Source organism: Parasteatoda tepidariorum, chromosome 6 (assembly GCF_982258835.1).
Source record: "Parasteatoda tepidariorum strain Cologne lab strain chromosome 6, Ptep-v5.0, whole genome shotgun sequence".
Lineage (NCBI taxonomy): Eukaryota > Metazoa > Arthropoda > Arachnida > Araneae > Theridiidae > Parasteatoda > Parasteatoda tepidariorum.
The window spans coordinates 14,404,753-14,421,780 of record NC_141760.1 but is presented as its reverse complement, the minus strand read 5'-3'; the positions used below and the strand labels follow the sequence as shown (position 1 = coordinate 14,421,780).

The following is a 17,028-nucleotide window of genomic DNA, read 5'->3' as shown; positions in this document are numbered from 1 at the left end:
ACTTAAATAATTATATAAAATCTAATAATTATTCGTTTCAACTTTGGTAAAATTAAAGAAATTAAATTAATTATTTCTTTAATACTTTAGAGGTTGGCATCCATGAGTGAAAGACATTTTGCGTTGGCGGCGTTTTAGCAGGAAATGAAAGGTTTTTGTGAATTAGCACTTTGCCAGAAATTATTTTTAATTAGGATACTTGGTTACGATACTTTAAATTAGATTTATGTAATAAATGAAACTGTTTTATTTTTCTTATCTTGAAATTAAGAAGCGTTATTTATCACGTTCTAAATTTTACTTTTTCTTATTTTCTTTTTATAAATGCAACTCAAACTACACCTTTCCAAAGAAAATAATAGACAGAAAAAGAATATTAGGAAAATATGCATTTATTGTCATTATTTTCTAAATAGGTTTCTGACATCTTTATTATCTTTTAGCTCACCCAAAATTTTAGGAACTATGTTTTCAAATAAGTCTTAAGCAGAGAAAATAATTTCTTTCTTTTTTTTCTGTCAGATGAAAAACGACGATGTTTTGAAATTTTTTAATGAGGCGAACAGCCCAAGGTTTTTTGTTCTTGGTTTGACAAAAATACAATTATTTTTTTCCTTCCTTTTTTAGACCACTTCCAAATTGTAACTCATAAAATTTCTGTTCTATTTTATCATTTACTTTTTTAGTTGTTTATATTAAAGAGTGAGTACGCCGGAATAGTCTGGTCGGTAGGGCACTGGGCCCATGTCCGAGAGTTAGTGGGTTCGAACCTCTCCGACCGAAGACTCCCTGTGTAGTAAAATGGTGACTGATGCACGTTAAATCTGTCGAGTCTCAAAGTCCTTCATGTTTCCATAACAAATCAATACCTCTGGGGGTACTGAATTGGAGATTGATCGTTCTCTGATTCAGGTCAAAATTACCATCTGTGGAAGACTGAATGGATGTATGAATGGGTCCGCCCTATAAACGGCGTATGGGTATGGTAGAAGTCGAATCTTGGCCATAGATGGCGCCACTTGACGATGGCACCCCGGCATACGTCTACAACATTAAAGAGTGAGTATTGGGATCATAAAACCAATAATGTAGGAATCAATAAAAAATAATTTCAAAGCATTTAATTTCTTTATCACGTGAGCGGAGAAAATTTTATTCTCTGGGTAACTACAACTTTGAAAATTTATAAGCAGAATATTAAAAAAAAATAATCATCAAGTACATCCTTATACATATCCGCTATATTCATTCGAATATTAATATAACTATTCTTATAACAATCTTTATATATATCTTAAAGATAAATCGCACTTCTATTTATAGATCAATTTAAGCAATTTCTGAAAAGAATTTACTGGAACATTTCTTAACTGACATTGTACATTAGAGATTGTAGAAGAGTGCTCTTTGCATTAGCTTATAACTCTGTATTTCCATTGATAGTACAGAGAATGAGAGAACATCCATGCCTTCGAACCTTTCTGATGCAACTCCAGTTCCCTGACCCTTACACAATCCGGTCGGCAAATGGTGGAAACAATATGTGTCAGATCCTTGTAAATTCGAAGCTGAGAGAGATTTATTTAGATACCGTGATGAGATTTCAGCAGAAGTCTTATTGTAATTGTATAGCCGCGGTTGAGAACTCGGATACACTTTGATTGGTGAAACGTGATTATTTTCTGTTTTATTTGCAGCTGGCGGTATTGAGGAGACAAAAAGATCGGCAATAGACATCAACATGATCATCATCATAACATCTCTCGCCATCATGTTCATTGGTATTTGTGTAGCTCTTCATCTCTTCAGCAAGTGAGAATATTTTTATTCTATTTCTTTTTAATACCGGTTTTGCCATTGTTTATTTTACAACTCAGTTGTAAAATGAATTCACGGGAAATCAGTCAATTTTCATGGGGTTCCCACTGGTCTTGATAAAAGAAATTGAGTATTTAAAAGAAAATGAGACTAACCTTAATCACTCAATGAATTTGTGACCAACACTAAATCCTGCTTTATGTATGAGAGAATTATGATCTACCCGACTTAAGTGTAAGAATGGTATTTTAAAAATTTCTGCTAGCATCAGCTATCATTATTAACTGTTTGCTCTCGAGATTCTTTTCACAATTAAATATACAGATACAACCACTAAAGACAAAGCCCACTGTTTGCACAATTACCCTGGAAGTCAGTGAATAAAAAAAAATATCTCGCCAAAAAGCGGGAGAACTTGGCAACCATAATTCAGATTCACTGTTGTTTCAGAAAATGTTTTTCCTAGTGGTATCGAATTTAATATAATGATATTTCAATAAATTAGAATTAAAAGAATTTTGCCCACCACTAAACACAAGTCATCTAACCAGGTCATATATACATTCTTAACTGCCAATATTTTTTTTGAACGTTTTTGTTTCCAAAAAGTTCTGTTTTAATACTGAAAAAAAATAATTTGCAACAGCCTGAAATAGTTGGAGTCTGAAAATTCCAAATTACTTAAAATGGAACAGCCAAGTTATGAGCTGGCAATATTTGACAAATAAGTAAAAGAAGTACGTATTTGTTTTTAGTGTTGATTCGTGGTTTAGTCTCGGGGGGTTGTTTTAGACCGATGTGTAAGCATTGACCGAGAGAAATATGTCAGCTTTACCGGACAACCCATAAATACATTTCCTGAAAACAATTTTACTAGCAAGTTTTCTCTTTTTCGCATAATAATACTCTAAAAAAAACGCTTGGAAATACTTTTTTTTATTTTCTCTCCAAGCTATTCCGAATGTTTAAAATTGCACCTCTACTCTAAACTCCATTTGCAAATAAAATACTTTGAATTCTTTCAGAGAAAATCAAAGATTCTAAAATATAACGCAGAACTCGAAATTTCCTTGACTTCTGGAATAGAATGCAATAAACAAAATCTCGTCCACGTGGATTCATGTATGTCACGTTTCCTTTCTAGACGTCCCCCTGTCCGTTTATCTTTCATTCTTTCCTTCCCTAAAGATTCCAAATATCGAACGTTTTGAGAACCACACTATGCCGATGGAATTTCTAGAAGTGGTAATCTACTTTGCTCTCGATATCTTTATACGGGAATTCTCATTTCTTTTCTGGAAGAAAAAAAACAAACTCTCCTTTCTTTTTTTTATTATTTATTTCTAAAAGAACTGGCTTGTTTCAAGAAGTTATAAAACTTTGTTTCTTCTACAAATAAGAAAATTTATGCTTCATAAAGATTAGCTTATTAAAACTTTTTATAAAATGTACGATTTTTGGGAAACTGAGGAGTTGAACAAATAGGAAATGGCACGCTGTAAAGTTGGTTCGCTCGATGAACAGTGAGGTCAGAGGTGGCTTTTGACCCCCCCCTCACATTTCCTAAAAGAAGGTTACACAGCTTATTCTAAAATTACAATTTTTCTCTCAATAGTCGTGTCATAGTTTCCTGGCCATGGTAATATATCTATGCCTTTATTTTGAAAGCATGCTTTGCATACTTTTGCTGTGTGGCATGGAGCTGAATCCTGCTGAAAAATAAATGGTGCGTTGTTGGGGAAGAGATCCCTGATGGAAGGTATCAATTTTGGTTTCAGGACAGTTTCGATGTATTTTGGCATTCAGGATGCCAAATCAGGCCGAAAAAAATGCACAAGTGCTACTACCAATAGAAAAATTAAATGGCTATGCCTTCAAGATAGAAAAATGTCATCAGATGCCATTAGATGTGAAATGAATGCAGTAAGTTCAAAAATAATAAGAAGAAGGTTATCAGGATTTGGACTACAAGCTAGAATTCCAAGGAAAAAACCATATTTAAGTCAAAAGCTACGCGAAAAACGAGTTAAGTCGGCAAAAGAACACATTAAATGGTCAGAAAATCAATGGAAGCAAGTAATCTGGAGTGATGAGAGTAAAATATCGCTCTTTGGAAGTGATGGTAGAAAATACGTGAGACGTAGAGTAGGTGAAGCGCTTCATCCTGATTGCATTGAAGCAACTACAAAAAATCCAACAAATGTCATGATTTTGGCATGTATGTCTGCAGATGGTGTGGGCCGAATTCAAGTGATTGATGGCATTCTGAATGTCAAAAAATACATCGAAACTGCCCTGAAACCAAAATTGATACCTTCCATCAAAGATCTCTTCTCCAACAACGCACCATTTATTTTTCAGCAGGATACAGCTCCATGCCACACAGCAAAAGTATGCGAAGCATGCTTTCAAAATAAAGGCATAGATATATTACCATGGCCAGGAAACAGCCCTGATCTCAATCCAATTGAAAATTTGTGGCGATGTTTGAAAATTATTGTACGAAAAAAACGTCCATCCAATAAAAGACAACTTATTGAAGCTATAATTGATTCTTGGCACCATGTGATTACGAAAGACGAACTCCAAACACTCGTTCACTCGATGAAAAGACGCTGTGAAGCTGTCTTAAAAAATAAGGGTTATCCTACTAAGTATTGATTGTGTAAGTATCACTTTAAAAAAAGGCAAATCTAAGATAGATCTGACTATTTGTTGCATAACCTTTTTTATAATACAGATATCGTAATACTGTATTTATTATTAAATTCTACATTAAATTACCTTCAATTTGATATATAAACGTTTATATTTAAGTGAAAATTAATATATTCTACAAGCACACGAAGTTGAAAAACATGAAACTTTCAAAAAGTGTCCACACTTTTGGCCACCACTGTATGTATATATATATATTCTCACTCAATAGTCGTGTAATTTAATTAACAATTAAAAAAGAAGAAAACAAAAAAAAATTGTGTCTGAATTTTTAAAAAAAAATTTCTCTAATTCAAGTGAGCTTTAATATTTCCTTGGTGAAAACTGAAAAGTTGACTGTCACAACTATAGAGGAATAAGTCTGTTATGCGTTGCCTATAAGGTCTTCTCAAATATCCTATTTGAACGTCTGTCTCCCATTGTAGACAGCGTCATAGGTGACTATATCAGTGTGGCTTCCGCAAAGGAAGGTCCACAGTTGACCAAATCTTCACCCTACGACAAACTTTGGAGAAATGTAGAGAATTTGGAATAGAGACCCATCATTTATTTGTGGATTTTAAGGCGGCATATGATAGTATTAATAGGACTGAGCTATTAAGGACCCTATATGATTTTAATATTCCATCAAAATTAATCAGACTTGTAATGCTCACACTCACTGAAACCATTTCAACAGTACGAATTCAAGGGGAACTATCCACTTCTTTTGAAATTCATAATGGAGTTAGACAGGGAGATGCATTAGCATGTCTTCTGTTCAACATAGCCTTAGAAAAAGTTATTAGAGATGCTGGCATAAATACTACAGGTACTATATTTAATAAATCAGTGCAGATTTTGGCATACGCCGATGATGTAGATATCATCGCAAGATCTAGGACAGCACTGAGTGAAAATTTTTTGGCACTGGAAAAATCAGCTAGAAAAATTAACTTAAGAGTGAATGTAGAGAAAACAAAATATATGTATTGTGGTACAAAGGAAACCATCCCTAAATTGTTTAAAATAGATTCTTTTAAATTTGAATCTGTAAAAAATTTTACTTATCTAGGATCAGAAATAAACTATCAAAATGACATCAATCCTGAAATTAGAAAAAGAATAATCGCAGCCAATCGCTGCTTCTATGGTTTAAGATCATTATTGAAATCTCACTTAATAAAAAGAAAGACTAAGATCTTACTTTATAAGGTATTAATCAAGTCAGTTTTGACTTATGCTTCAGAGACATGGACTTTAACAAAAAGGGAAGAAAAGTTATTAGCAACCTTCGAAAGGAAGGTCCTACGAACCATCTTTGGCCCTATACTCGATAAAGACAACTGGAGGAAAAGATATAATTTTGAAATATATAGGATCTTTGCTGGCGATGATATCATTAAATCTATTAAATTAAGTAGAATGAGATGGGCCGGGCATGTAGTGAGAATGAGCCCAGAACGAACAGCATTGAAAGTCTCTAATGCAACCCCCTCCAATAAAAGGCCAAGAGGAAGGCCCAAAAAGAGATGGAAGGACTGTGTAGATGAGGATTTTGCCATCCTGAAAGTAAAGAACTGGAAAACAATTGCTGGGAGAAGGGCAGAATGGGAAAAGCTTCTGAGGAAGGCCCAGGCCCACAAAGGGCTGTCGTGCCAATGCTGATGATGATGCTGAAAACTGCTGCTGCTGCCATATATATATATATATATATATATATATATATAGACACAGGGTGATTCTAAAAAGATGGGCGTGTAATTTAATTTACAATTAAAAAAGAAAAAAAATTATTTGTGTCTGAATTTTTTTTAAAAAACGTTTTGTGGATGGTGGTGACAATCAGTAAAAAAGTTTTCAAAAAAATGCATAAGAAATATGGCTGTGGTCAGGGATGTTATGTAGCTCCACTTTGTGAAAAAATTTCTTCTAGTAGTGGCAAAATTTATGTTTCAATGTATGTTTTTTAGTTCAGTAGATTTGATTCAAAATAATGTTCCTCACGGTTAGGGGAGAAAAACATAGAGTTTATAAGAAATGACACACATATTTCCAGTACTTCCGTGTTGAGACTTTTGAAGTGTTGGCTAAATTCTGAAAGTTTTAATTTTGAACTTGATGCCACTTCATGAAATATTTTGCTGAAAGTCTCATTACTTGTATAACAAATGCTCCACTACGTTGTCACATAAGTTCTAACACAACTAATTCATATTTTTTTCACGTCTATGATTTCATTTTGAAATAACTATTGGTAAATGAAATATACCCAAAGAAAATGTTATTCTACTCTCAAATAAATTGGCAACAATATAGTTTGGCTATCACTGCTTTCTTTTTACCCCCATTGTTGCCAACGGTTTCATATATTTTTATAAGCAAATGTCAGCAATTACTAAAAATTACCATCTAATTTATATAACTAACATCACCACATTTTTTTCAAAAATAATATGAACATTAGGTTAATATTTCGCAAATTTAAGTTAGCGCCCGTACGTAAGATTTTAAATAATTGTATAATAATTGTTTAAAAATAATTGTAATATTTTTTAATACAGTTTTTTAATATTTTTTATGATAGAATTTTTTCTGTAAACCTATAAAATGAAATAAACTGTATTTTATTAAAGAAAATTAAACCAGAACCGATAATTTTATACTATGTATTAGCTAATCGGGAGTAACGAATGATATTTATTTTCCGTCAATTTTAGACCACTGCCATAATTTACTAAACATTTTACTTGAAAAATTTCAAACAAAGTACCTCATGTTTCTTATGCAAAATTGTAATAGATTGTTTCTGTTATCACCATAAAAGATGCTAAAAGACAATAGTTTTTTTAAAATAATATGTGCTATACTTTTATGGATTCCTAGGGAATGTTTATGTAAACAGCGTAACTTATTGTATTGTACGCTATCGGTATTTTGCATAAATTGTGCAACTGTCGGACTGATATTTGGACTAATCATTGCATCCAATAAGGATTTGCATATTAGGGAGATTTCGCACGTTAACTCCTGTGCGTAAGATTTCATGTAATTGCGCGTCAATTATAGAGAAATGCGCATGCTGCCGTGAAAAACAACAAACTTACACAAGTGAAAATAAGCGATTTATCCGTAAGTTAAAAACGCTAACGTAGTGGAATATCGTTTGAACTTTGACTAAAAAATCAAAACGAACATTTACAATGGACGTAGATGATCTCTTCGTTTAACCAATTGTTGCAATATCACACGATTCATTGCTAAACCTTATCACTATATTTCTTCAAATTCGCATTCCATGTCCATATTTCAAGTTCGAATGTAGGCTTAAACAGAAAGCAACATTGAACAGCTTTAAATGGCGTACTTGTAGCTTTGTCTTTGTAGCGTTAATCACGCCAACCAAGATATGTTGTAGCGTCTAAAATAAACGCGAGCATGCTTCAAATCTTAATTTACGGAAGCTAACATGTTGTTGTTCCTGGTGAAGGAAAGCCTAGATCAGGTCCAGAAGGCCCCGTCGCCTCAGTTCCCAATATATCTGCAGAAAGTCCTGATCAACCAGCAGCTGCTTAAAAGAAGCGCCAAGGCAAAAAAGAAGGTGATCAGAACTAGCACGTTGTGAGCAGGAACAAGGTTGGAAAGACTTCTCCCCATTTTGAAACTTTAAGCACTTAAGATGGCCTTAACACTTAAGATGGAAACCTTAAGCACTTAATATTAGGATTTTGCAACCTTAAACATTTGAGGAAGCTAACATAAAAGTGCCTAATGATTGTAAACATTTATTGATACATCTATTGTTACTTTTTTGTACGTTTCTTGGCAATTAAATTGTCTTATTGTGAACTAAAATTACGACCATGTTTTACGTTACACAAGGTGTTTCGAATATATTTGGTTAGATGAGGCATAGATAGCATTTTCACAACAAAAAACGGGATGTAAACGCAATAAATAAAATAGAAGAAAATATGATACCTCATTTAATGATATTTTTACATCTTGTGCAATGTTAAAACTGAGTGCAAAGTGCAATGTTAAAACTGAAATTTAAATTTTTAATATTGTGAGATAATGCTTTTTGTTTTAAAATTATTTTTGAATAAAATTAGGAATTTTATAAACATAGTTACTGTAAAAAAATAATAATTCAAGATTTTCCTATAGCTATCACTTTCTTTTAATTATTTTTAAACTGTTGCTTCTTAACAATTATTTTTTTCTATTGGTTTCAAATTTTAAGTTAAATTATGTAATTAGAAAAAAGTAAAGCATTCCCCCCTACAAACTGCTGAAGGTCTGGAACCATAAAAATTAAAATTTCACAATTTCATGAGCAACGACATGATGGTGGCAATAAAATCATTATTGCTCTGTGTCATTGATTTCTTTTACTTGATTATATTGATTTAGTGACAAAAAGCAGCCTGTATAACGATGTTTTATTTGTGATTGCGACCCCTAGTTCTATAATATTTGTACGGAATTGTGACTCCTGCTTCTATGAACTTTTTTTCTTCTAATACGAAAATGGCTTATCTATATGCCTTCTCATTTGCGCCACTTCACACTTCTTTGAAAGACCCTATTAAGCAGAAGTCTCAAAAATATTCTAAATTCTTTGTGAGACTTAATAAAGGACAGAATCTCCAATGTAAATAATGTATATGTTACCCTGAATGATCGAACTCAAGAGAATGTCGACTTTCACCGGTGAATGTCAACAATCACAGAGTCGCTTTGGTGAATGTTCAAAATATTTGTTATATCCGATTTGATATTAATTTATTAGTTGATATTATTATATTTATTCGATATTTTAATATCTGCTGAGGATAGATTAAGAGAAACATCAGTGTTCGGAATACCGGTTGCATACCGGGCAGTGGCACTGAACCTTAAAAAAGGCAGTGGCACTTAACTAGATCTAGATTTCGGATATTTTCCAAAGCGACTATGTGATGTCAGCATTCACCGGTTGAAGTCAGCAACCACCGTTGCAGTAACATACATACTGAAATGAATTCATTGTCTATTGCAGAGCCCGTTTCAGGAACAGGAGGAGCATCTTCAACTCCCCCCATCCTCGCCTCATACAAAAGTTGGGCAAAAGGAGGAAGTCTAGTGTTCGAACCCAACACCTTCCTCCTCCTGGTATGCTGGTCCCCCGACATCACAGTTTCTCTGGCCATCACTCCCCCTTCCCTGTCAGCAAAGGTTAGCTTCATGTCTTGATTTTTTTTCAAAGAAGCCAATTCAGCTGGATTTCACGGGACTTCAAGCCGACCCATCACGTGACATCAACGCGTCACCATATTTAGAATAGTGAAAACACGGCATATGCTTTTCTTATGCTTAGTGAATTCAGTTGCAAATAGTATCTTCTGTTTTAAATATTTTATTGCAATCAGATTTCTTTTATTTCTTTGCGACTGAATTTTTTTTCTTCAAATAATCTAAATATTATTTTGATTTGAAAAGAATTCTTGGTATTATACCACAGTAGCGAGAATTTTTTATATTTAATTTTTAATAAAAAAAAATAGTGCGTGGAGTCTCTCCGCGCGGAAGAAGTGAAACTTCGTAATGTGGAAATGAAAATAGGAAGGGGTAGAAATTGATTTTTAGTGAAATCATATTGTTTCTTTAAGACAAACTTTATTAACATTGCTTACAATTCACAATTGATCGCATCTTTTAATTATCATTTTCGAGTGGAGAAATATCCAAATCTCTAACATTTACAATGGGATTATGATAACTAAAGTAAGAAACGAAATGTTTGAGTTCTATTTTTTCAATATTTCTTGCTAAAACTGCATCAATGGTAGTTTCCCCTTTGGTTGTTGGATCATTCCTACCATTTATCATTTCCAATCCAAATTTGTCTTTAAGGAAGGTTAACAATGTTTCTGCTTCAGGTAACGAGAAATTCACATTAAAATCTCCTGCAAGGATCACAGGCCGCTCGTTGCCATGGTAGCGTTAAACGTTTAACGCAATCTTGTTGGAAGTCGCATTAGAAGTTTCACTTCAAAAATGAAGCGATAAATTTTTTGAAGAAATTGTTGTTAAACAGTCAAATGTAGCAGTAACCCATTTCAGATAGTTAAAAGTCTTAGTCTTCTCGCTCTACGTCCTGCATTTCATGTCAAGAAATCACAGGAAATTTTTCTTATCAGGCAATAAAGTAATTCTTCATCAAATTGCGCCAGAATCATCTATTAATATATTTAATTTGTGTTATTCTCTTTACTGATAAATGTTTGTTGTTTACAAAGAAAATCAGTTTTTTTAGTAAAGGAAATACTTTCATGAAAACTTTCATGAAAGTTTAAGGCGGCAGATCTTTCAAGACCTTTCCTCTGTTTTTAAAGTATGAAATAATTCTCGATAACAGATTTATGAAAGAGAAAAAAAAACGATCGAGAAAAAAAATAGGCTTATTTTGGTAAAATCAATTTAAAACTGCGTGAAAATAGTTTCTGATCTCTATAAGAAGAAAAATGGCCCGTTATATAATATAGAATAGGCACGTTATTTGGCACGTTATCAAAAAACTTGAGTTAGATGTAATGAAAAAGAGTAGATGAATTTAAAGACCCTTGGCGAGAGAAAAATCCGAATGACCTCAACAATTGTCTTGACGTTTCAAAGGATCATTGTAAATAAATGCTTGTAATTTTCTTTAAAAACCATGCAACTTATTTATGCATATTTATTATGCATTTTAAGAACTTATGACATGCGTATGAATTTATTTATTGACGAAAGAATTAAATGTAAAATAAATGAAAGTGTTGTCATAAATGAGTAATACCGATAAGTGGTATTGTTACATTATTCTGATGCAATTTATGATCGCTAATTTTTATCGCCTGATCGAGAAATAGACAGATCAATATCTAGGCGTTACAATAATGAGGGCTTGACAAAAATCTAAATCATTAGAACAAATCAATGAACAGCTCTAATGTTGAATTTATTTTTATGCATTTGGAAAGAAAAAAAAATACTTCTTTTGTTTTGTAAATGAATGAATAGAAACAACTCAAAAAAGCATTTTGCTTACCATTTTCAAACTTAACTAAATTAATAAGTCAGAGTGTTAAAAAAATCGCCATTTCAAATTTTCTTTTCGCGGTAATTATTTGATGGGTTGTCGTTTAAAATTTCACTGTTTAAAATGGAACAAAAATTTTTAGTCTTAGACGCGCCAGAAAAACTTTTGGTAATTTTTAAACTAAATCAGAACAAAAATTTGTTTTTTAAGCATAGAATTATTGGTATTTTTTATTTATTAATTCATTTATTATTATTGTTAATTTTTATTTAATTCTTTTTTTTTTTTTTTTTTTTTTTTTTGAAAAATGAATTTTATAGTTCCATACAGACATTTGAGTTTCCTAACAGAACTATCGCGACGACATTTTCCCCCCGTCCCCCATTTTTAATGTTGGAGAACTAGGTGTGTTTATTCGGAAAAAGTACGTTCTTCTAACGTATTTTGTAACTTAAAATATTCTCCTATTAAAGGAACTTAGTACCTAAAAATCCGGTCATTAGATTAAAAACTATTCTAGTCGTTCAATTTTTTGTAGCTCCCAATAAATTAGTCCAGCTGAAGTGTTGGTAAAATAGTGTCGAAGTTTTTTACGAAGATAAACAGAATGAGATCACGACATGGTAACTTTATCTTTCTAGTTATTCCCATTTGTTCAATAAGCCTTCCCCCCAGATTCGTAGCACTGTCAACCTACCAACCTGCCTCACCTTTTTAACCTTATCTTTACAATTCAAATCAATCATGAATAAAAATTGTAAAATATATTGTATGAATTTTTTTGTTTTTATAATAGAAAAAATAATCTGCCGATTGCATATTAATTATTGTTTTTATTTTACAAGGGTTATTAGTAGGTTATGTTTCCGAAGTCCCAAAAAATAAACAATTTCGTGGAGAGATTTATTGAAACTGTTAAATCAATATTTCTGTTACTTCTTCAGCAAAAGAACCACCGGAAATGTAACACTTGTCATTGCATAGAGTAAAATTTTTTTGGCCGGTATCATAAGGGTTTACCGCCTGGGAATAGAGCCAGCGTGGCCTATAAAGCTGTTTGCCCGGGCAGTACGGATGAAAGAGACTGGGAGCTACAAAAGTCTGGGTGTTTTATTATTCACCCTATAGTCTTCTTGATCTTTGCTGCAAGCGACTTTCATTTCTTCCTGCATAGGGAGAAATTCCTGCCCGGGCGATAATTTACAATCCAGTGTCTTTTAACGACTCACTCGCTTTTTGGAGATATTCTACTTGGCAGTAGTTGGTCGAAATTAAAATGTAAGCTTTTATTTCCTTTAAATATTGTTTCCTGAACTTAAAAAAAAAGTCAAGAATGAATTATTTTCATTTAAGAAAATGTCAAACAAGAGAGCGGGTCGTTAAAAGTCAGTGGATTGGAAAAGCGCGGATAGCGTTGACACACTGGCTCCTTTCTCAGTTGGCAGACCCTTATGATACCGGACAACAAAAACTTATACAATGGAATGACAAGTGTTATATTTCCGGTGGTTCTTTTGCTGAAGAAGTAACTGAAATATTGCTATAACATTTTCAATAAGTCCTTCCAGAAAATGGGAAAATTCTTTTTATGGGATTTCTAAAAAATAATCAACCCATAACCCCTGAAACGACTTTAAATGCATACTCGCCAATTTTTATTGAATTTCATATTTGAGAGAAAACGTCACTTTAATCAAAAGCATGCAATATTTCTCTGTCTAAAATGCAGAGTGCAGTGGTTTTTTGAATTTTTAAAATGCTAACAAATATTGTATGAGGAACTTTTTGATGACTAAAAAAGACCGTAATTGGGAATTTGAAAAACAGAAACATATTTACAGCAAAATAATAACTTAAAACAAGTTTTGAATGGTTCCAATATCCTCCACATACCATTAAAAGTTACTAAAATAGTAAAAAAAATATCAGAAATTATACTTCTAACACTCCTTGTTTTTATAATATTACATTTAAATGTTAAATCATATCTTTTACTTCCACTAAAGAATTCTTTACATTTAGCATAAAAGCTACCAGCAATGCAATAATGGATAGAGTCTTTAACGCATTACTTACTCGTCTTAATCACAGCTGTTAGCATGTAGCCTGTTTATAACAGATTTTTTCCAATGGAAGTAAATGTTATATTTTATTTTCAGTTTATTCCATTTGATTTTAAACATATATGTATAAAAGACCTCACAATCAATCCTAGACCCTATTAAACTATGATTTTTTTAAAACTAGCATGGAAAGAAAAATTTCGTTTCATTTAAACATGTAAACGCTGTTTTTTTTTCTCCACTACATCAAAATTCAATGTAAAATTTTATTTTTCTAAGTTATAGGTTTTTTTTTGTTGTTTAAACTAATTATTTTACCTTAATAAACAATTAAAAATTACTAATTTGTTTTCTGTTACTGGAAATTTTTAGAGTGACATTACCTTTTAATCTAAAGCAATTTAGTTGTTATAGTTTTTAACAAAATAAACAAATTACTTAAGCTATGTACATTTGATAACTAAAACATTTCGTTTTTATTCTTGTAGTGCCGAAGACCCGAAGTCACGAGTGTTTGCGGTCGGCGTTAAGCAGAGAATCTTCTCCGAAGTTTGAGCCCAGACCGAAAACGGCACCCCTCGCGGAGTGGGAATCACTGCCTTCCAACGAGGACTTGGAAAAAAAGGTTAGTTCATATCATTGGTTGATAGTTAAGGCCTGTTAACACGGTCCAAGTTCCTGAATTTCTCTCTCCAGGAAATTGGATGATTCGTCGATACTATTCAAGTTCTAGAATATCACTGATTGGTATGATGAAAAACCTGCTCATGCGCATAGTTCATATTCAACATTATAAAATCATGCTTTCATGAATTCAAAATTACTAAATAAAATCGTAATAACACAAATAGATTATAGCAGATTAATTTATTCGGACCAAAATATATGAAAACGAACAACAAAATGGCATAATCTGATGCCTGCTTGTTGACGTCACAAAACTTCAGAAGCTGATTGGTTAAGGGAGGAAAAACTAAGATGGGAAGTTGTTGCTGTTGTTGTTGTTGTTGTTGTTAATTTACGTCGCACTAGAGCTGCACAATGGGCTATTGGCGACGGTCTGGGAAACATCTCGGAGGAGGATCCGAAGACATGCCATCACAATTTTGATCCTCTGCGGAGGGGATGGCACCCCCGCTTCGGTAGCCCGACGACCTGCGCGCGAAGTCGAGCACTTTACGGTAGAACAGTTGAACGAGGACCAATACCGCACACCCTCGGTCCCTACGCAGACTGATCCAAGTGGTCACCCACCCGCACACTGACCGCAACCAGTGATGCTTGACTTCGGTGATCTGTTGGGAACCGTGTCTTAACGATCAGTCCACTGCGGGATGGAAGGAGAACATGCTCTACTATCATCCAAGGACTTGAACCAAGAACTTGGATGATCGGTTACACGATCCAAGCTCAAAACAAAACAAGTTTCCATTAATTTCAATCAATCTTCGTCCAAGAAGTTGGATCGTATAAACAGGCCTTTAAGTGATAGATGGTTGATGGAATAACACTCTTTCTGAAACTTGAAGAAATTTCGAAATCTTCCGTTGCATCCCTCCGCTAAAGTTATGCTTACGAGGCGATGTGTGAGCAGGCTTAATATTCCAGGAAGTTTTATTATTGTGATTTGTGTTTCAATTTAAGCCTAATTTTAATTCATAAGAGTTTACTGTAATTCAAACAGGTCATGAGCCTAAAACAAATTTAACAAAATTAATATCACAGCATAAATAAAGTGTAAGGTTCGCCATGTTTTGAGTCTTATCCCTTATTTGGCAATATTTGTGTAAAATAGCACCATTTGTTATTTTTTGAATAGCATCATAGCAAGTTTGCGGAGTCTTCCGAATTCATTTGTTGTTTGTTTCGTTGAAAGCTAGATTGAAGAATGTGTTATACTGAAAACATTACAAGTATAATAATTTTGGATGGCACGTTTTTTCAAGCTCAGGGGTAAAAATCAGTCGTAAAAGTCTTACGACGAATTTTAACCCCCCTAGCGCCATCTGTGCCTTGTTTTACACTGTCAACCAACCATACTTTAATAATATCATTCCATCGTTGGATGCTGAATAATGCTTTAGTAATGTATTCGGCATCAGACACAACAGTTGGTTTGCATCTGCATTGCGTTCCTTTTAAAATAGAATTTTTATTTCTTAAACAAAAAAACATTTGTCTTCCAAAATTTTTAAAATATTTTGAAAGGTCTTCGCCATAGCTTTGTGAAAATGTTTTTTTTCATTTAATTTGAAATTTGTTTGCACACTTATGTAATTTGAGTTAACAGTTATGTTCTTGAAAATGTGAAAACTTCATTTGATTCTAAATTTACAAAGGTAGAAAAATCATCAACGAAAAGACGTTTTTTCGTTGGCAACTGCGTTTTTTTCTGTTCAAATGTGGTTTGTTTTTCTCATTCACGTCACAGCTAGTGAGTCTTGAACATGGGTGCCTAGCATGGAGTGGAAACACGTCTACTTTTTCCGCATTTGGTCACCGCAGGTCGCCAGTCCACCCGAATAGGTGTACGATTTTTGTAGAGGCCTCTACGTATTAAAACCATCTTCCTACTCCAGAGGTTCGAAAAAACCTGGCCCCTCGGATAAGGAAACCACCAGCCACCACACAGAAGCCGTTTGTGCTATCCCTTGCACCTACTGCCCAATCCTTCAACCCTACAGACCCACTAAAGCCCGTCTGCCTGGGCTTGTTGTAAGAGAATTGGTTAGTGACATAATTAATAAAATATTATCGTCACTAACCCATTGCTGGCATTAAAAGTTTAACCGGTTTATTAAGTAAAGAAAGAGATTACTATTATAGCTTAAAAATAAGAACTTTATTACAAACACAGCTACAACATTAATTACAGCAATGTTTACATTTAGCATTGCATTAATCAAATAATATATTACTATAATGGATAGCAATTATAATGATACGAACTGTGGCTATACATTAAATTGGAATTAAAAATAGGTTGGGTTATGAGGAAGTTAAGACAGTTGAATTAGTTATTTAAGTGGGACACAGCCTACTGGGTCCATCCATCACAAAAAGAAAAAAAATGAAATTTCATCTAAGAAACGTGGAATCAGGGAAAAAAATGAAACCTAGTTCCGTTTTTCGCTTTCCCGCAATTTGCGACAGGTTCCATAAAATGGTCATGACGCCTCTTGTAAAAGTCACTTGGAGCGAGGTCTGGCGAATAGGCGTGCGGTCAATCAATTCAAACCGTAATTCATGAGTCCTGAAGCTCACAACCGCTGAGGTGTTAAAAGTGTCTCGGTGAAACAAAAAATTTTCTCTTACAAATGTGATTGCTTAGTCGTAATTTTTACCGTCAGTTTAGTTCCAATAATGATTTTTTTTCCTTTCGAA

General features: G+C 33.3%; 1 protein-coding gene across 1 annotated transcript in view; it reads left to right on the top strand.

Annotated features, from left to right (window-relative positions):
- LOC107452715 (uncharacterized) overlaps positions 1-17,028 on the top strand; it is a 119,146-nt gene that overhangs the window by 88,405 nt on the left and 13,713 nt on the right. The window contains exons 4-6 of the mRNA XM_016069285.4: positions 1,698-1,812; positions 9,560-9,735; positions 14,133-14,269. Of these exons, the coding sequence (XP_015924771.3) occupies positions 1,698-1,812; positions 9,560-9,735; positions 14,133-14,269 (428 nt within the window). The remainder of the gene's footprint in view (positions 1-1,697; positions 1,813-9,559; positions 9,736-14,132; positions 14,270-17,028) is intronic.